Source organism: Neopsephotus bourkii, unplaced genomic scaffold (assembly GCF_033783945.1).
Source record: "Neopsephotus bourkii isolate Nb327-2 ecotype Australia unplaced genomic scaffold, CSIRO-AGI_Nbou_v1 NB_196, whole genome shotgun sequence".
NCBI lineage: Eukaryota > Metazoa > Chordata > Aves > Psittaciformes > Psittacidae > Neopsephotus > Neopsephotus bourkii.
In genome coordinates, this window is record NW_026900709.1 from 13,663,564 (window position 1) to 13,685,323 (window position 21,760).

Sequence of the window (21,760 nt, forward strand, 5' to 3'; positions counted from 1 at the left end):
CCCAAGCACTGTGGCCAGCTCCTGCTCTGGGATCTCAGGTGCTGGTTTCAGCTTTCTGGTGCATTCTGGCACAGTTTGGGGTCCAGTGCAAGTGGGAGGTGATTGCATTGCAGTAGGAGTGAAGTATCTGTTTCTGCCTTCTCAGTCTTGGCTTCAGCACCGCACAAAAATCCAATAGCTCTGTGTACTGCAGCCATATTTCTATACCAGCCCTATTTATTTTTTTTTATCTACATAGTTGGATGAGGCAGTTGTTTTAAGATGGTGTGTCAGTGGGTGGTATGGGTGCTGGAGGAATTCTTCCCTGGCTTGGGCACAAAGGTTTGGAATTCTGCTGACTTGACCAAGTAATTCCAGCCCTTTTGACCTTACAGTTTAAAATTTCCAGATGGCCTAAGTGACTTTAAAACCTCAGTGACTAAAACTAGCTGTCATTTGTGAAGAATTTAGGTTTCTAATGCTGGAACAAGGTGAGAGAGAGAGAGTTCAGGAAGCCAGAGGTTCATTTCTCTAATACTAATTAATGTAATTATTTGCAAACAGTAGTAGTGCCAGTGTTAATCTGTGTTCATGTATGTGCATATAGACATACCAAGCTACTCCTGTCATTAAGCATTAAAGTAGAAGTCCCAGCATATAGAGTAAGTGTGCAGTAGTTTATTTACTCAGCTGTACCATCTGAGGTGAAATTAGCATTTGATTTTGTTACAAGCAGTGATATGCAGAAATAACTTATACCATGACACTTGACTTTAGCAGAATAACTTGGATATTTATTTAGCATTTCTGAAAGTTAAGTTTGGATATTTTATACATTAGAATGTAAACTTGGATTTTATTATTATTGTTTCAGATGGAAAAGGAACATCAACAAGACACAAAAAGTGTCCCTACCCCTTCTCCTTCCCTGCCTCCCAAGATTACTCTGAGAAGAGACCAACCATTATCTTACACAGCGACAGAAGACACGTTTAAAGACACCGCCAACCTTGTTAAAGAGGACTCTGTGGTATAACTAGGTAACTGATTTAGGGAAAATTAGACACATCCATTTGCACATATATTTTTTATAAACAGAAGAGTAAGGTTCACATTCAAATGCTTTATAAAAATATATATATCTCTTAGCCAATGGCTGGATATGTATGTTAAAACTATGCCTTGTTTTTTTGACAAATGCCAATTTCTATTTTTATGAACAATTATCGTGATGTACTATATGTATATCTTTGCACTGAAGCTGTCTGAAAGTAATGTTATAAATATATTGTACATTTGTAAATTTTTGAAAGGTGATCTTGTTTGGTGATGTTGCTAGTAGAAATCTGTATGGAATTGGTTGTGTCTTTAGGGATAAATTCATAATATAAATGCTTAAAGTAAAAAAAAAAAGAACCAAACAAGGCAACTATAGGAACATTACTGATTTACAGGATCTTTAGAGTATATGTTTATAACAGCACCTTTTGAAACTTCTGCTGGTGCTTGGGGCATCTTTACCACCTGTTTTATATACTACTCTACGTAAAAATGGATGTCTCTGTTTATCTTGTGTTAAACAAATGATGGAAGAGTCAAGGTAGCATCATTTTGCTGAAGGTGCAAAATGTTCTTCTTCCAGTATTTTAACTGCTGTAGATAAAATAATTTCCTCTCAATCCACAAAACACATACTTTTTCTCAAGGTTCCAATTAACACCATTCCATTAATAGTGTTCCTAAAAAGATCTGATATATTTAGATTTTAGTGCCATGAGTACTTAATTTAATAAAATTTTCTCTTGCTCATCAGTGGAATAGCTCTGTTCTTGGCTTGAGTCTCTGGAAGTAATTTGGACTATTAAATGAAGTAGCTAGATTTCTGTAGCAGCTTATTTCCAAACAGCAAAATACGAAAGATATTGGTTCATTTAAGAAATTATGCAGGTGTTTTAATGTGAAAATTTAATTTTATTGACTATTTATTTCCTGAGATGAACATTAATAGAAAGGGAAACAATTTATACTAATAGGAGTCCTTGTAGTTTTTTAGTTATTTCTATACCCTTCCACCAGAATACACTGTATATCTTATTAGCTTTTCTATTAATCAGCCAAGGTAGTTTCCACAACATGAACCATGTGAGGAAACTTTGAATACTGCTTCAGGAGCATGTTATTCAGCATTCCTGCCTAGCTACTCATATAACTTAAAGATTCCTGAAGTTATAATCACTGAGACTTCTGCTATTTGATTGTTTTATATCTGAGTTCTCAAAATATTTACTATTTCTAATTAGAATGTTTATAATTACTTTGTAATGTACTTTGATTAGAAAAGACAACTGGAAAATGATGCTGCTGAATAAATCTAATAAATGTATTATTTTATCACATTCTTATTTCATAATTTTTGTCAATGTACTTTTTTCAGTTGTGGAGACTTCAGTGCACTCTGAGATAAAAACAACAGTGCTTTAGATAAAGTCAAATAAGAATAGTGCTTACTTACTGCTTCACACAACTGTCTAAAGTTCTTGATATAACATCACTGACATCATATCCCAGTAAAAACTGCCCCATTACACATATTAATAAACTGGCCTTGAAACAGGAAACTCTTATTGATTGTAGGAGACTGACTTTCAGTATAGTATGGACACAAGCAATTGAAGCCTTAGTTCAATTAACTTGCACATCTAAGTGCTTTAAAAATTCCTTAGAATCGGAGACACAGCTTACATATGTATAAGGCTATGAGAAAGGATGTCTTTGAAAGACAGGTTCCTGTTCTTAAGGAAAGAGTTCACAATGTTTTTTAAGGAGAGAAGGCAGGGCTAACATTTCCACAAGTCTTGCCCCCAGTTGATACCATAAGAAAAATAGCATTGCTTTTGTGAACAGTCTTTGTCAACAGAAAGATTTGGAATAATTTTTGGAGAAAACTGCTAATATGTCAGCCATATATCAGGGTTACCTTCCCCCCCCCCCCCCCGGTAATTTTAACTTTTCAGGTGTGGAAGAAAACCATCCCTGGGATATTGTATAGATAGGTAGAATGTAGATTTATTGTTAAACATTCCTGATGGTGAAGGATTCCTAAGCTTCAACTGGGCCTCTTCCTCTTAGTAGCAACCATAGCGTACCCATCTGCTTATCTAATATCTATTTTTTGTACTTTGTTCAACAGAAGCTTTAGAGTCTATTCCTAACTTTGTTTTCTACTTGTACTCTTTTCCCTTACGAGGACTGTCCCTGCTTGGATTCTTGAATTCTGGACTTATTCTGTTTCAAAGAGGGCTGATTTTTAGGGATTTCAGCAAGTCTCATAATCTGCCACTATATGGTTGATAAATTAGACCATTAAGTTTTTTCATGTACATTCTCTTTACAGCTGTCAGGTCAGATAGAGAGAACTATCTCTCTTACAGGTATTTATCATGAAATAAAGTAGAATAAATTTATTCTTGAAGCCATTTGGCAGAGAATAGAACCAATGAAATACTTAGAGGTTACTAAATACTTTTTTCTATTCTGTCCCTTTCTTGTGCATGTACAAAACACCCCTGCCCTGTCCCCTCTTACACACACATAGAGTGATGAAACTCCTTTTCTTACATTTGGAGTTCTGACCTACGCATGGTATTTTTGTAAGCTTAATTGAATTGCACATTAATGATTAATCACCAGTGCAGGTCTTCAGCAAATAAAACCTTTACCCCTTCAGTTTTAATATCTCTAGGAACACCAGTTTGTGAGCCTCTGGCCAACAGCTTAACAGATAGAAATAGTGTACAAGAGGCACAGTAACCTCAACTAATGTTTTGTTGTTCTTAACATAATCTTTGTACAGTTGAACTAATTTGCCATAGCATACGCTAATGATCCTGTTTCATCTAATGAATGAAGTAATCATACGTCTAACTTGCAGAGCAAATTGAGGATGAAAGAAATGTAAATGTATATTATTTTTAATATTTTCCTCATATAAGAAACTATTACTAGGGAGAAAGTTTAAATACAAGTTTGGATACTCTGCATATTAACAGAGTACAATGTAGTTTTGATTCTTCTCTGTAATTTCGTATCTGTAAAGAACTTGTTTTATTTCTACACAGTTGAATAATCAGGTGATTAGATGTGGTCAAATACTGCAATTGTAATTTTTGGAATACGTTGCAATAGTTGGGCTTTATCGTTTGTTTTCATGTCTTGTGTTCAGCAACTTGTGAAGTTTAACAACTCCTGAATAGATCAACTGCCCATGAAATAAATGACTAAATCTGACTAAATACATTCTGTAAGGTATATGTAAAAGGTATATGTTCTGAAAGACTGTTGTTTTATTTCAAGTTCACTAGCAGCCTGTATGTTGATGAAGTGTACTTGAAAACCTGATTCTTTTAGTGAATTTATTTCCCTTAAATTAAAACTTGTTATAGAGTGAGTAGTATTGACTAGCTTTGTAGCTGAACATCTTAGGAATGGAGATCCTACAGAGGTGTCACTTCTGAGCATAAAAAATGGTCTTCAAAACCATGCTGGATTTACAAGCCCATCTGCAAACTCAGAAATTCCAGGTAAGGAGGGATGGGAGGTGGAGAAAGTGTCTTCTGAAAAGAAGTCTAGTAACTGATTAAGAAAAGGATGTCTGGTTCTGACAGGATTAAAATTTATTTCTGCAGAGCTGATACCGGTTTAATGCTAAATGTTAATGAGAACTCCAGGAACTGATCTCCCACTAGCTGCTGGAGCTGGCAATGTCTTTCACAGCAGCATGTCAGATAAACAGCTTGGGGCTTAGGAGAGAAACAGCAAAAGAACTTTGCATCCAGCTCTGTATTATGTCCTGGGGTGCTTTGCTATCAGGGCATGTGCCATGCATTATATGACCTGAGAAATATCAGAATCATGCAGCCTTTTTATGGATGATCTTTGAGCTTTTATATCTGTGAAGAAGAAAATAAATCTGAAAGCATTTATATGCAAAATTCTCTGTGAGAGGATTCTTTATATTCAAAGGTTTGGCTACAGCTTCAGCTTGCTTTTAAACTACTGGCTTGAGTACTGAGAGCAGTTCAGCTACAACAGAGCAGAGACCAGAATGCCTGCAGAACACCCAAGAACCCAGTTCAGCTACAACAGAGCAGAGACCAGAATGCCTGCAGAACACCCAAGAGCCCAGCAAACAGAAACTTCCCTGGCCTGTATTGTGAGTCAGATATTCTCCACGGTAAATGCAGCATGACTCAGCATGACTTTTCAGATATCAGTAAGCCATAAACAGCATATGGTCACTCCAGTTCATTCTACTTGGGCATTCTACCTTTTAGTGTGGAGGGACTAAGGATGGTGGCATGACATCACATCTCACCAATCTCATATGTAAACTAATAGCACAGGCCTTATCTAACATAGATATAGTCCAGGAAAATCAGCAATGGGTTCTTAATGAATGTTAATGAAGTCCAGCAAACATTCACAGAATCACAGATTGGCTGAGGTTGGAAGGGACCTCTGGTCCAATGCCCCCTGCTCAAGCTGGGTCACCTAGACCAGGTTGCCCAGGACCATGTCCCAATGGCTTTTGAGTATCCTCAAGGATGGAGACTCCACAACTTAACTGGGCAACCCGTGCCAGTGCCCGGGCACCCTCACAGTAAAAATATGATTCCTGATCTTCAGCAGGAACATCCTGTGTTTCAATGTGTACCCATTGCCTTGGGTTCTGTCCTGGGCACCACTGAAAGGGACCTGGCCCTCTGTCTTTAGAGCCTCCTTCAGATATTTATGTAGTCCAATACTAAGTGCTCTGGGCTTTCATACAGTCTTTTTGCTACTTACATTCAACAAAGTATTTTTCTCTGTAGGAGTCCCTGATCTCAGGAGTCAGTCCCTTCAAACGTCTTAAGAGGTATGTGTTGATGACATCTGAATTAACTATTTCTTCCTTAAAGAAACCATGCTCAACAATGCTTACTTTCCCTCCAAACTTCTGCATCTCTATCATAAAAGAAAAAAAAAAACAACAAAAAACCAAAAACCAACCAAAACCAATGACCATTCCTGACCACTCTAAAAGAGTATTGGTAAAGTATTAAAGGGAAACTATTTCACTTGAGATACAAGCCACCATACCGGGCTTTATTATCCAGATGCATTCCAGTATGTGGGCTCCTACTATGCACTTATATTCTTGTGAAAATCAAGTAGTCTGTATAAAAGCAGAGAGTCTGATTTTTGTTGGTTGGGGTCTAAAGGTCTGAACGTGATGTATGAAATTAGTCAATGCTTCTGAAGATATTAGCTTAACCCTGTGTATTGATAATACTGCTTTACTACGCTATAAATTACTTGAGAAACTTTAGATAAATAGTGACACTTTCAAGAGTTTGCTGAGGACAGCCTGCACCTGAAAGGCAGAGGCCGAAAGTCCAGCACTGATATTTCATAAAGAGTTTCTCAGACTAAGGTGAGAGCGCCAGCAGTGGTTATCCCCACTGAGAGTGTGCAGCTTTCCACAAGCTGGAAGAAGGGACCTGCCAGAGGAGGTAAGTTCTAATAATTATGTTGTCCTTGCCCTAATCACTGGGTTTAATAAGTGTCTGGAATCCTCCTGATGAGGCCAACAGTGTTTTACAAGCTTTGAGAAGAAAGTCCTACTGGTAGAAGATACATGTTTTGTCATTTTAGCTACTTAATTAATTAACAAGCCTATTGAATATTTACTGTAGCTGTGTTACTGATGGTAGTTGCAGTGCTGCAATCCCTTTTGGCAGCCCTTAACGTCTAGTCTGACCTATCAGTGCTGAGAAGGAAACATGTACTGCCATGGCTTAGCATGTTTACCTTGCAGATTATTGACCACCCTTTGTCAAAGCCAACACTTAATTCTTGTTTTTAACTCCACTCAAAGTATAACCCCAGGGACCAACTTCCTCTTTAAGACACATTCACAGAGGTGTATGATAGTACCTGTGTAGCAGCTCTAAGAAAACTGACTGAAGTGGCGAGTGTTTAACTGTTGCAGTCAGTGCAATTGTTGCATGAACTGCAAAATTTAGACTAATTCAGCCATGCAAAAATACTCTTTTGTTTGTTAGATAAAGGCAGAAAAAAACCCTGCCACCAGCCATTTTTAATTGTGTGGGCTGGATTTATTGTCAAGAAAGTACTTTCTGGTACTAGTTAGCATCTTCCTCCTCCCAGTGATGTTCTTCAACTGCACTAAAAAGAGTCTGATAAACACACCTGGGAATGATCTGGTTTTAACAGACTGAGAAACTAGATTTTTAAGAACCCTGTTGGTGAAAGCAAGGGAAAGCCCAAAAGATTGCTGGAGAGAATCTCTGAACTTGAGAAATGACAGAGTGAATGCTTTTCATCAGGGAGATGAAACATGCCTCTGTGGAGAGACACCAGAACTTTTAGCTAGACCAGATTTGGTTATATTGAATAATATTTTTCTTTTTTTTTTATTACCTTGCCACTTACCCTTGCCAGCTGTCTTTTTGGTCACAAATGCCACAGCCCTGGCAAAGCCACTGGGGTCAGCTAAGTTCAGGTTCACTGTCTTCAATGAGAATAAGGAGCAGGAGTAGCTCTTGGCCTCCTTTTTCTGTGGCACATGCAGCAATGACACAAACTCCCCTTTAGTGAGGCCATTTATCAATAAGTTTCCAAGTCCACTGTCAATACCTGTCATGAACACATGCTTTCCATTCAGGTTTCTCACTCTGTGACTGTCTCTAATGAGCCAGTACATGGTAAGGGAAAGTATGGAAGCCAGAATTGCTATGTGCAGAGAGTCTGAGAGCTACAAGCAAATAAGTTAATGATCTAGAAACAAAGTGAAGCAAATGTGCTCAGCCAACCCACCAGCTTCCTCAGACACAATTCCTGTAAGGGCCTTTTTTTCTGATTGCTGCCCTTCCAGCTCACTGTAAGTTAGAGGAAAGCAGAGGTGGAAGATTTGGCACAATGTGATCGGTATCAATAAATAATACGTGCCCTGGCAAAACCTTCCCTACTTTCCAATAGATTTACACTGTTTTCAAGCTTTGCTGACTAATCTTTCTAGTCAGCCCTGTCCTTTCAGGACATTTCAGACTGAAGGGAATTACTTCATCAGTTCTCACAGTAGCATCTGGGTTTTTTTGTAGACATAGTTGATTATTTGTGCTGATACTGGAGAGAGGAATTCCTCTGTGAAGAAAAATAATTCTTTTTGACTGCCTTTATGATGACACCAAGGCTGCTCTTCTAATCTGTAGCATGGAAGCAGAGTGACCCTATGAACAACCAGAAAAGCCTAAGCTGTAGTGGTGGGTTTGATGACTCATTTGTTGTGTGACGGTCAGCGATCTGCTCTCTGCCCATTAGAGAAGGTAGACTTCGGGGCAATGCCCAAGTCTTTTGTCTCTTCTTTCATTGCCTGTTTAGGCAGCACACCAGAATATATTATGTAGGGTAGTGTATTAGGCTTGGTTACTAAAGCCTGCCTGGTGTTCTTGTTCTTACTGTGTTCAGGGAGTGATTTGGATTTATTCTGATTCTAAATTTTGCTGTCACCTCACCAAGTAGGAATGGAAGGAATCTCAGAATCTGATAGTGAATGAATGTTGGACTCTCATTAAATGATTAAATCAGTCACATAGCTGGTAAATGATAACAAGTGACAACATTCATTGATACTTACTGATCTTATTCTATCTACTTGGGTGGTTCAGTAGCCATCAGTATGGACTTCTGAGCTACTGATTAATACTCTCTGATTTTAAAATGTTAAGCAAACATGTACAGGGAACAGTTTGCTTATCCTTCCACTACAATCTACAGGGAGGCTCCCACTGATTTTTCTGGGAGTTAGACTGGTCCCTGCACCAGTTATTTTAACAGTCCACCTCACTGTTGTTCGAAGGCTGATGTAATTATCCCCTCTAGTTCAGGTACTTCACTTAGATACTTAGCTTATTTTTTGCAGTGAATGCCCCTGTTAAGTCTGACAAAGATTGCAGTGTTCCTGAATGTGTGCACTTTGGAATCATCTTTGTAATGTTTCACTGAGTTGGTGACATTTATTTTGTGAGAGGACTCACAGAGTGTGTTTTGACAAAGTGCCATTAAAACTGTGTGAAAGAGCTCAGGCTAATTCAGGCTTCCATGCTGTAAAATGAAGTCTGAAAACAGGATGTTGCAGCAGCCGATCATAAATACCCCCAGTCCATTTGCAGAGACATGCCAGGCAATGACATTTCCATTGGCTGCTGACTTAGAATTTGGAGCTGAGCTAGACACACAGAAGTTGCAACCAGCAGGTGTAACTCCGTGCCAATAAATCTCAGCAAGCTACTCAGCAAGCTAGTGCTGTGATACACCATTATAGGAGTCAATTCACCTTTTCCCACTACAAAATTAAATTAATTAATTAGAGATTTGGGGAAAAGATTAACCTAATTCAAAACAGGAGCTGCAAATCACACCTGCCTTCCTTAGCTGTGCTGTAGGAGGAAGCACTGGGCAGTGAGCTTGCACTCCTGGAAAGCAGGTAAAATTAGAAGCTGGGCTCTGTGCAGAAGTCCTGGAGTGTTTAGCCAGGATGCCTACTTGGGTCTGAAAGAGAAACACCTGGGACTGCTCTGGGTACTGTTAGTCCCTATGTTTAGGTAGCAATAATTAGCACAGAAGTGGTGTAAGACAAGTGGCTCTAGGGGCAACAGCTGAAGGGGGCAGCACTGTGTGTGAAGCCTCCACTGCTCTTCTTTTCCCTACCAGCCCTGCACCAGTGTTCCTAGGCCTGTAATCCCTAACTGCCTAGTTCTCCCTGAGTACCAGTGCTCCTTCTCTGATAACACATGGACATTTGGTGCTGAGCACCATGGTGAGTTTTGCTCTGTTGGAGCCTTCTGACAGTATTCATTCTGCTAAATGATGCCATTGCTGCTGGAAGGAGTCTGGGATCAGGATCAAAGGGAATAATCTCAGTTAAAAGTTTTCTTCCAAGAAAATTGTCTAGTTCCACAAATGTACAATGTTATGCAAAATATTTCTAGCTTGATAATTGCGGGGCACTGAAAAAGCCACTTGTCTTCCAGGATCATATTGATTTTGCAATAGCTGCCTGGAGTGGCAGAGTGTGCTTCCATTGAAAATGTCAGCATGATATTTCAAGAGTATTGATATATCTTCATAAATATTGAATTCTGATTATTAACGTAGCCAGTAAATAGCTAAAGGCAAATTCTACTTCCCATTAAAACTTTGATATTTGCCTGGCAAATTGAAAACTCTCAGGATAGAGCTTAGCTTCTTATGCCTAGACAAGTGCCATTATACAAGCAATTGATTTTAGAGAAAAGCAACATGACTACACCAGAAAAGCAGCATGAGTGCGCTAAGAGCCCTTTTAGGATCCTTAGACAGCTACAAAATACAACATCTCTCTGTTTCTCTGCACTAAAAGAAACTGAAGCACATAGACTGTATTGAAGTGGGGTGCTATTGTTCTACTCCCACAGCAAGTTTGCTTTGGTAGTTGTGCCAAAGAACACCAGCTTGGGGTGAAATCTGGGATCTGGGTGTGCTTTGGATTCCTTCATCCGCCCATTTGCTGGCAGTGGAAACCTCCAGAAGTCAATGCTCTGCAGTGGGTTAGAGCAGCCTGCCAGACATGCTGAGGAAGAACTGTCAAGGGAAAATTTAGGGACTGGCATTCTTCAGAAACAGCACACATGTAGCACACATTGAAGGTTTGGTATTAGACTGCTTTGACAAATCACTTACCAGCTCTGCAGAGTCTAGGAAGTACAAACTTTAACAGTCATCCTGCCAGAGCTACAAAACCCCTGGTCTTCGGTTAACAAATTGAACAAATCAGCAGTCACAAACACAGCAAATCTCCCACTCTTAGGAGAACTATTCCTGCACATGCAGGGCTTTGCCCTTCTGTTTCATGGGAAAGGTGTGCTTTTTTTGTATGCTGTGTAAAAATGTCAGTGTGATAATTCAGTTTGGTGGCCAACAGATAACTGAAGATCTTCATTAACACTTCACCTTAAAAGAAATGCCTCTCCAAAATCTCCTACTTAGCATTTTGCAGGGAGGCAAATGTAGTCTGGTATAGAGGGAGATGATTTTTTGGCATGATTGTATCTTTCCTTGTATGGTTTGCACTCTAGATTTTTACCACAGCATTGGTAAAAGACTCAGCAAAATAAAACCCTGTAAGCTTATATGTAATTGAAAATAAAAGAGTAGGGAAAGATTCCAGATGTCAGGAAGAACATTTGAGTTAGCGTTTTGTTCAGACCCTGTAGGTGCTTAGATAAGCAACAGTTGTTCAAATCACTTTAGAAAGGAAGGGACAGCACGTTCTCTTGTCTGTGCACTCAAAACCAAATGCTTAATTTGTCCTCTTAGCTATTCTGCAAATGCGTATAATGGGTACTGCTCACTATAGCAATAGACACGAGTTCTGTTTTTCTGCTATTACATTCTGAGAAGACATCTGCAAGCTCCAGGTGCTCATGAGTTGCCTTCACCAGTATTTCCAGTGTCATAATATAGAAACAGCCCAAGTCAAACTCATAAGCTTATGCACCAAGACCCACATGGTGATAGTTTAAAAAGAAATTTCACTGTAAATTCTGTATCTGCTAGTGCTTTCTGATCTCTGTACATTGCTAGCTAGCATGGCCCCTCTCCCTGCTGTTGATAATGACTTCTGCTGTGATGCTTCTGCCTTAGGCACTTATTTGGTATTAATCTTCTGTATATCCTCTATGCCTGCCTATCCTTCCTAGGTTGTATAAGCACTGCTGGCTATATTTAGTAATCTACAGAGTCTTGGGGAATATCAAGACTCATTAGGGAGAACTGATCTACTCAGCTGGGAAGGACTGATCTGTGCTTTGTCTTGAAACCAGCAGGAGTCTTTCCATTAATTTAACAGAGCTTGGTTCAGACCTCCACCTTTTCTCATGCATGTGAGCAAGTTGTTACTGATATAACTTAATCATCCTTCTGTATGAAAACTTTCAGGGATGAAATTATTTTTTCTAGTGTAGTGGCAGCTTTTTGATACCAGAAACAAACCAATTGTCAGAGTAACTAAGCTATGTTTTTCAAATAAAAGCTCAAATTCTATAAACTGTGCAAACAGAAGCTCTACAGTTTGCATGGGAAAAGACACTAACATACGATTGCTAGGCTGCTTGGTTGTTTCCTGACTCAGAGTCTGCTGGGCACTTCTGATCAGCTCTGGGTGCTGTTGCTTAACCATATAAGCAGAGCTGCTTTTCCTCACTCATCATGCCTTCCCATTCACAGAGCACTGTGGTGCCTGATGCTGCAGGAAGTGAGGGGGCATGGGCAGAAACCATTCTCAACAGCAGAATGAATAAATAAGCATTTTATGAAAATGGATTTGGGACTAATTAAATGAGAAAGAATTTTAGACCATGAAAACCAAGTAATGTTATGCTGGGAGCGGCCCTGTTAAGTTGAGCAGACCAGGGTGATGGCGGCCAGTCCCAGAGTGACATTTGCCAGGAGCTGCTGAGTTCTTCCTCTGCTTGATAGGCATCTCTTCTCCCTTCAGTTTCTCACCCTGCTCATTTTGGCTTTGGCCTGGAAATTCTTTCTTTTTTATCACTCTGAGTGCCACACCAGCCTGAGTGGCAGTGTTAGTTGTTACTGCACTTTTAGCACTCTCAGGGTAGTTAGGATTGATATACAACTTGCTGGAAACTTGGGGATTCAATACGGTGGCTGACAGGTTTCCTCTCCAGCACAAGCCTGGTACATGTGCCTGCTGGGCCTGCCTAGTCCTGCATGGCTTGATTCTAATGGCAGGTTCTGCAATGTGGTCGAAACAACCACAAAACAGCACTCCACCAGAATGCAAAGCCTATTGTAGAGGAGAATTCCTCTGGCAGTGTCAGGTCGAGATCTGCTGATCTAAGTAGCAATCCTTTGCAATAGAAATGTATGAGAAGAAAGCCTAAAAGGAGTTTCTCTACTCCTGATTTTTTCTCAGCAAACTGCTTTCCAACTAAAGAAAATAATTTCAGAAAGCTGAAGAAATCCTGCTTAGCATCTTGAAAAACATTGAAATGGGGATTTTTTTCCAATAAGTTCCCTTTCTTACAGAGGATCCTCTGGCTTTTTCAGAAGAGAAGCCACATAAGCAAAATGTAAGCTCCATATGTAGCTTTCCATTAGAGGTGTTGGCATGAGACAGTTCCATCTGCAGAAAGTAGCACTTGACTCTCTGATTTCCCATTGACTCCTTAAGTGTATTTTGTAATGAGATCCCTGGCTTCTAGAAGGGATAGGGAAAAATCACCCTGCTTGAAGCATAACAGTGGGGAAGGAAATTTGATTCTCAAGTGAAAGGCAAGAAGGTAACATTATTCCTGCTGGACAAGTGAAGGTTTTGAAGCACAGCTTTGTGTGCTGGATTTAACAAGCAACAGAAACCAGGTCCTGGGGGCGCAGTCCTCAGGTTGTTCTGACCTTGTGGATGTCATGGGTCTTCTTCTCAACAAATCTCTTCTGGTCCCTAAAAATGTATGTCTAAATCTTCAGCTGACTCATACAGTCTTGTGAGCAGGATGGGTTTTGATAGCCATAGCAGTGTGGTTTACTCATTTCCAGGAGTTACTGGCTTTTGTTGTTGACATTTGAGCAAACGAGGTATCTGGGTCCCAGGAGAGAAAATGCCAGCAGAATCTGGCCCTCCATAGGGTGAGAAGTAATACATGGAGCATATTTTTCAACTGTAGACATTTTATTTCCCTGCATTTCTAATTTAAGTAATATATTCAAAGTTAGTGCCCTGTCCCAGATTCTGCTTGTATTTTCCTTTAAATGCTAACCTTCACAGTGCTAGGGTCATGCAGCAGCTGATGGTATACTTGCGGTTTGACAGGGATTAAATTAAACCAGTCAAACTGTAATTTCTAAAGATAAAGATCATAATAAGTGGTGCAATTTCATACTTTGTTTGTTTTCCTAATCACTTTTGGCTGTGTAATCTTGATGGGGGGGAAACAAAGCCCCAAAGCTGCAGCTTTCTATGTGAAATGACACCAGGGTTGTCTTCTAAGCTCAGAGGACAAGATTCACATCTCTAGAGCTCAAATCTGCCTGTTCAGCAGGGTGGAGTGATGTCTTGCCTGTAAAGCTAACAGCTCATGGAGATTGGAACAGGGGAGCTATAGCTCATCAGACTGCTACTCACACAGATTACATGTCAGCTAAAGTAAACTTGGTTTTCTATCACTTTCATTAACAGAAAGTTGATCTAAAGATAAAATCTACTACAGCAATGCCATCAATATTTTAGTAAGAGTAGCCAATTGAGAAGTACTCACCTCAAACCTGCTCTAGAAGAAATAACTTTTTCAGATAACAGATATAAATTTAACGACCCCACTGGAGCCTAAGCATAAGCTACACGGAGAAAGTAGAATTGATGTTTTGCTCCAAATAAACTAAATTGAAAGCCAGCACCTGGATAGCCACCAGGTAACTTACTCTTTAACTCAGTCATGTCACAGCAAGTTCACCAGCATGAGGAAAGCATTCATTTCATTGCGGAGTAGTTTCCATGACAGTGGGAAATGGCACCCTGAGTAATGTGCAGTTACAGACTTGATGTGGGGTCTCTCCAGTTCTCAAGCACCTTGCCATGATTAATTCCAGTGGAGCCAGGTCTGAACATGCATTTGTGTCAGGAATTGAACCAAAGCAGCACCTCTCCACAGGAATTACTCAGCACCTTTTTACTCCAAGAAATAGCTCCCAGACTTCAAGTCTTAGAAGCTCAGATTTATTTATTTCAATTAACACTCCATTCTCTCCTCCCACCTATGGATCCTTTACAACAGATGAGTACAGATGGACTTTAGAGATCCTCAAGATTTAGCATGTTGACCAGGAAAATGCCTCACCTAAGGCTGGCAAATCTCTCTGAGCAGGAACGGGTGTGCCAGCCAGATCCTCAACTTGGGCACTTTATTTTGTTTTCTCCTTGGTTAGGACTGAACCAAAGAAAGGCAACCAGAGTTTCCTTGGCCTCAATACTGGAAAGGGTTGACTGCTAAAGAAAACAGTATCAGGAAGAGGATTTTCTGTCCTCCTTCCTAGTTCATATTGCTAGAGTTCAGTTCTCCCAGAGGAGGGCTCTGTTGCCATTCACTCCTTTGCCTGAGATGAATGAATTCCTGCTATAGGGACTTAAAGCCATGTTCCCTATTTTTCTAGGATATTTTTGTGTTGGGGTTCTTTGTGGAAACTGGAGCCTTCAGTGGTTCAAAAATTAATTACCTTCAAGGTGAAAGAACTGAAAAATCAGTGATTTCTGAAAGTTCAGTAGTTCCTTTGCTCTTTCTGGTTTGGACATAAAAAATGAAATAATGTATTAATAATAGCACGTATTGGAGAAATAGATACATTTCTTACATTTGCAGGGAATGTGTGTGTATTTCATGTGTAGTTTGTCCCATGCCAATATAAAGGACAGATCTTATGGAATCAGCCTTGTCTCTGATGGGGGAGATAGTGGCAAATATTTACTATGCATGGGAAACTGCAAGCTTTATCCTGTTTCGCAGCAGTAGAAAGTCTTGTATAACTGCTGAAGTGGGTGAGCTTCCAGGACAATAAGGACCAGCTCTTGGTAACAAAAAAATTTAAGAACTCCTTCTCAGAGGTTTGAAAACTTCTGACAGTTTCCCCCCTACAGTGACATCTTTGTGGTAGCAGAGAACAACGCCTCACACTGACTGACATATCCCAACATGAGGTGGAGGCAAGGAAAAACCACCAGGTTGATATGAAAAACATTTCTGAGCCCTCACAAGTGAGAGGGGAAAATACAGAAATGTAAAAATGGTTCTCTTGTATCAGCTGTTAGAGTTGTGTGAATGAATATTTTTGATGGTCTGACCTTACTCGTAGTTTTTCTTGGGGGGGGAGGGGAGGGGGAAGATGAGTTTTGGCCTGAAACCAAGCAGACTTTTTCAAATCAAAGCAATTTGGCAAGTTATAAGTCATTTTATGAAGAGATGAAAGGTCAAACGGAGATTGGAATTTAGCAGTAATTGGTACTATGGCATATCATAATACATCAGATTTAAGACTCAAATATAGCAGAATCCAGTCCCTAGGATCCTGGGCCTTTGTAAACTCTGCTGCAATACCACTCCTGCTGAAATCAGTTAGCATCAGTAACAGCAGCAGCATCTTGTCTTGCACAAATCAGAGATATAGGATATTTCTGTTTTCAGATGGTCTGCAAGCAATATTCTGAAATAGTTATATTCAGATTTATTCAACAGAGCTCATATGTAATTTTTGCTTTTGATAGAATGGGTAATTACTTACAAGTGATTTATTAAATGTATTCAAAATATATGAACTCTTCAAACTATTTAATTTGCTCCCTATCTGGGTAACATAGGAAGGGAGGTGCTGAGCACTCGTGCCATAACCCAGATAAGCATGTGAGTGCAAACAGTCCCAATTAAGGTTCCAGGAACTGCTTTCCTGTTCTGACAGTGATGTATCAATAAGCCTGACTTTTTGAGCACATTCCCAAATATTTACCTACTTCTAACTAGGTGTATAAAACATCCCTCTAGTGAGATCTTCGATGTTTCTGGAAAGTGACAAGACATCCACATACTCTTGTCAAATGCCAATTATAATAAGCTGTGAATGTAGCATGGTATTTTTAGGAAAACTCTTGTTTTTTCTTTTAAGACAGACATCCTGGGACTCACCTTCTGACTGAGCTTCAGCTTTGACCCATGCACCCATGTTTTTAACGTTAAATCTCTCACATCTAGCAGCACTGTTTGAAGCTGCTTTGAGTTCACAGCTTTTAACTCCTTTGCTCTTGTTTCAGTCAGATGGCAAAAAACATGGAATCCCTCTTTATTAAAAATCTTTGCTGCCGTGTTTCCAAATACTGTGTCACATCCAGTGATTAGTATTTGTAATCATCCTGTCTCTTGCCCTCCAATGCCACCACAGAAAGATTATGCCAAGAAAGAATAACACATAGAAAAGCATTTTACTGAAGTCTTCTGGAGATGATCTTCTGAAATGAAAATATGTGAAAACATCAATACTGCAACATATGTTTGTGAAGACCCTTCGTATCTGGGATTATACTCCAGTTGACTTTGTAGTGAACTTACAAGTAACTATTGATGACGAATGAAATTTGCTCAGAGAAAACAATTCGGTTATACTTGCTGAGTGCTCGTGCCTGGAAAACAGGAGATGCCTAATGCAATTGACTAAAAACTTAATTCTAAATAGACATAAAGAAGTACAAATCTTTTTAGAGATTGTGTGTGCCTACAGACAACCCATCTCTGCAGGGCAGATGAAGCTGCATTTACTATGCCCAAGTTCTCCTCTGGATGAACCTAATTTAAACAATTGCAAACACCTGACATGATTTTAAGCATCATAATGGGAACAGGAACACTGCATTTATTTTCTGCATGCAGAACTGCTTTCTGCTCTGATATGGAAGGTTCAGTATATCTTCATTATTATTGCAAGCCCATGGATGCTTGTGGTGCTCATTTACATAAACATGTATGCTGGTAAAATGCAACTTCTTGTGCTGGCTGGAAGTTATGCAGGGTGTTGGAAAAGTTGCAGTGCAGGGATGCTGAGTTTTGTTGCTTTGCTTCCTCTGCAGCATCAGTAGTGAAGAAAGTATGAAGAAGTGATCATAACTACCTTCCCTGTGCAGCATTTCAAAGTTACTTTAAGACAAAGGAATTATTCTTTCAGCATATGTATGCATATATAGCAGACCCAGCACAGCAGCTAGCTTTCCTTCTCTTGCAAATGTTATTAAAATTACCATTCTATTTGTAATATCCCTTGCTCTGCTTGGAGTTGCCATATTCCTTCACAGCCTGCCTTTGCCTGCAGCTAACTAGCAGCCTGGGCAGTCCCTGGCTGTTACACCTCAGAGCCGGGTTTGCTCCTGGAAGCTGCATGAAGACTTGCCCTGCTGGGCACAGAGACACTCTTTCCCTGCCCCTCCTGCCTTCCCACATCTTACCTGCCCCCAGAAGCCAGCCATGCCAGATAGCTGCATCTCGTGTGTGCTAAAGTCTGTGCACGGTCCAGCCACAGTGGCAAACCAGGGGGCCCAGGAACAGGGAAGGTTTAAGAGAAGCCCTTTTAAGAGGAGATAGAACTGTGTTTCATCAAGCCCTATGTCAATTATGAAGTAGATATAAAATATAACTAGTAAATTGACAAAAACAAAGTTTGGGTCTGATCTGTAATCTGGTCAGTAAATACAAATTAAAGTTGATTTAGATAGACTGAGGGAAAATGCCTGTTTTGCCATGGCAACAGGTATGTCTGCAAACATGGGTTAGCTTCTGGTCCTTGTGCTCTTTAATGCGTCAGTGGGACCTTATATCAAATTAATAAAGTATTGAAATCACAATGTTTTCAGTTAGAGTGCTTTGTACAGGCTGTGTTTCCAACTCCAGCCTACCAAGGAGACTGACAGGTTCAGCACCTGCCCACAGTAGCCCAAATTTCCAATGTAAAGACCAACCTCCAATTTTTTATAGGGAAACCAAAAAAGGAAAAACCCAAAGGACTCATAGATAAAAACTGTGTTTTTCTCTAGTTTCCAGGTGGAGAGTGGTAAGAGGCCCTTGATCAGAAGCCCCAAAGGGGTTCAAATAGGGGCATTTGAGAGTGGTTGGGAGAGGGGGAACAGGCTCACATGGACATGCCAGCTTCTAATAGGAACAGTTGAGGTAACTGATGGGCTGGTTGCCCGAAGTGGGGAGTTGGCAGTCTCAGAGAGGTATTATTTGACAGAATTTTTGAATTTTAACATGCTGGGTCACATAAATTGGATATAAAAGTTATAGTTTGTATTTAAAATTTGCAGGGTTGTTGGGCTTTGGTTTGTTTCTCTTTTAGAATTGTTGTTGCTATCTCTGCTATTTTTATTTCCACAAGTATTTCGAATGGAGGAAAAAAACATACCAGCGGCCAGACTTGGGCAGGATCAATGGGATAAATGAGTGCATGTCCTGCTTCTGGTACTTTCCAAGAGCAGATGGTGAGAAGCTAACTATAGAAACAAGGCAAGTTAACAGTTAAGTCCCTTGATGCCCTTCTCCCAAACTCCTTGCTGGACCTACTCCAGAAAGTATTTTGCAGTTTCAGTATAGCATGTTTTTGTGACCAAGAAATAGATACACCAGGACTTAGTTTAGACCATGCTAGCCTCCCACCTGGAGAAGATCATGTTCACAGAAACACCCCCAATGTGCCCAGAGGCACTTTCCTTATTTCACTGTAAGGAAAGAATCTGCTATTCCCCATTTCATTATGAAGACATGTAGTTTGATTATTTCTTATCAAAGAACATCTATTTTGCTTGCAAGAAAAATGATAAAACCCTGCCATTAAAAGAGGAAAAAACAAAAGAGGAAATGAGAGGGTACAAAAAGATTTCTGTGTAGAATACTCGCTAAAGATCTTTGGAAAGGACAGCAGCTTTTTCAGAAGTTATGGTTTGTTGAAGGGAAAAATGTACGTGTGCACCTCACCGGATTGACATAAATGTATTTTTAATAGCATAAAGACAAATCAGTAAACTCAGTGTAAAATTCACTTTGGATTTGTGGCAACAAAAGCCCAAAGACCTGGCAAAGACCCGCCTCCCACCACAAACAAAAGCCATGTGCACAGCGCTTGTCCCTCTGCATGGTGGCGGTCAGCAGGGACAGGGGCAGGAAGTCGGGTTCTGAGCCCGTGAGGGGGCTACGTGGTGCCCACCGAGCAGCCATTTTGAGTCGGTCCTCCACAGCGGTGCGTGTGCAGCCGAGGACACTCCCCTTGGGTCAGGATGCCATCCAAGGAAACCACTCGAGGTCGAGAGGTTGTGAGTGAGAGCAGGTGAGTGAATGCGCAACAGAAACTGAGTTTTCCCTTCCCAGGACCAGAAGGATTACACTTAAAGAAATGGGATGGATTTGGTTAGGCTTTGGTTAGTTTTTCCGCTAGCAGCTGTAAAAGGGGAAGTAGGATCAAAACTGAGTGCTTTATGTTCTCCACTTTTCTCTACATGGATGATTTTTCAGCATAGATTCAAATTTATGCCTCATGTCAGAAAGTCAAGTCAGAATTTATTGATCTTCAGGATTTTTTGGTAAGGATAAGTTGAGAGAAAAGGAGGTTTAGACGGAGCAGAGCCCTTCAGAAGGGTGGGGGTCTCAGCTCCAACTCATCACTGCCTTAATCTACCTTATTAGCATAGTGAAACAGGCTCTGTGCACACTTTCTGAATGCTTAGATGAGTGAAAAGACTGAAGTAGTTTGTGTAATGCTAAAATGATATTCTGTCTCTGGCAAGCCAAGCCTTGTCTGGAGGGGTGGGACTTCCTTGTGTGCCAAACGTGAGCTCTGATCAAGAACCATAAAAATCAAAGGCATTGCATGACTTTTAAGCCATCTTGCTCCTGAAGAAGCTTTCAGGGGAGGATGAAGCAAAGCAGAGTTCTGCTCCACCATCTTTTTCTCCCAGCCTTTAAACACCTGGGCCCTGCACTATAAGAAGCTGTTTTTCCCCTCTGGCTATGTGATGAGGTGGACAAGATGATTAGCACTGTGACATTGTCTCACATAACATTATCCTTAAAGCTGTGCTGTGTACATTAGTATATATGTAGCTGCCTTTTTGTTAAGAAAATGGGAGAAGACCCCAGGTTTGCATTTGGTTATGCTGTGACTGTGAACACCATAATGATGCTAGGCAAGGAAAATGGATCTCTGTTTATCTGCACTTTTGTGCATGAGGCTTTTTCATGGAAAATTTGAGAGCACACAAGGCTTCAGCAGAGCTGACAGTCACTAAGATTCATGCACTGCATTTCTATCCTGTTCTATCAGTCAGGGCTCTCTGTAGTGAGAACTGATTTCAGAGGAGAACTAAACCATGTTTGCCATTTCCCTCTAAACTCTGTGTGACATTGGCTGAGGTCATAGCTTTATTATCACCAATGTCCTTTATTGAAAAATCCATGCAGAGCTCCTCTCCAACAAGAATGCACTACTACTCAGGAGCTTCCAGGTTGTAAAGTCTTCATTTTGTAGGAAGAATGGTAAAATATTAGAAGCTATAGGGAGAGGTATAGACTGTGGGTTAGAAAACAAAGCTTTTGAGCAAGCGTTTAATCCAAATTTAGCTTAATCTCTGAATCAGTTTTCATATTATTCTGCTGATGTTGATATTTACTGCAGGGACAGTAGTGAACATTGAACTATTGCATGGCTAATAAAGTAATCGTATACTAATGGTGATAAAGCCATAATAATCTCTTCCTCTACATTCGTTGTGAGTTTGTTTGGTTTTTTTACCCCAGAGAGCCATCTGGTCTCCTTGAGTGTGATTGATATCCAAGTGCCCTGACTTCATGTTGTGAGATTACATTAGTCAAATTTAAACCCTCCATTAGATGTCAATGAACTGTAACCATTGTGACCGCATGGTTATTGACCCAGGTGCAAATAGCCAGTGCTCAATTTAAAGATTCAGTTCTCACAAATGGGTTAGAATAATGAAAACATGATGGGAAGTGGTTGGGTGCTTCACTGACTAATTGAACAGGATACTTGCAGTTTGTTCTATGATACACTATTTTTCACAGCCACGGGGTGAGTAAAAAATCTATCATGTTTAATGTTTCAGAGTTAACTGATGAAACCTCCTCAA

General features: G+C 40.1%; 2 protein-coding genes across 3 annotated transcripts in view; one reads left to right on the top strand and one right to left on the bottom strand.

The window, feature by feature from the left end:
• Positions 1-2,389, top strand: part of LRP2 (LDL receptor related protein 2) — a 123,851-nt gene extending 121,462 nt beyond the window's left edge. For both annotated transcript variants that reach the window (XM_061343101.1, XM_061343111.1), the window contains exon 79: positions 854-2,389. In XM_061343101.1, the coding sequence (XP_061199085.1) occupies positions 854-1,015 (162 nt within the window). In that variant the 3' untranslated portion in view covers positions 1,016-2,389. The remainder of the gene's footprint in view (positions 1-853) is intronic.
• Positions 2,390-4,821: 2,432 nt separating this feature from the next.
• On the bottom strand, positions 4,822-19,835 carry LOC133224234 (dehydrogenase/reductase SDR family member 9-like). Its single transcript, XM_061375608.1, is given in 5 exon segments — positions 4,822-4,928; positions 5,824-5,997; positions 7,474-7,677; positions 16,697-16,954; positions 19,721-19,835. Coding segments are annotated over 5 exon segments (858 nt in total).
• Positions 19,836-21,760: the final 1,925 nt, after the last annotated feature.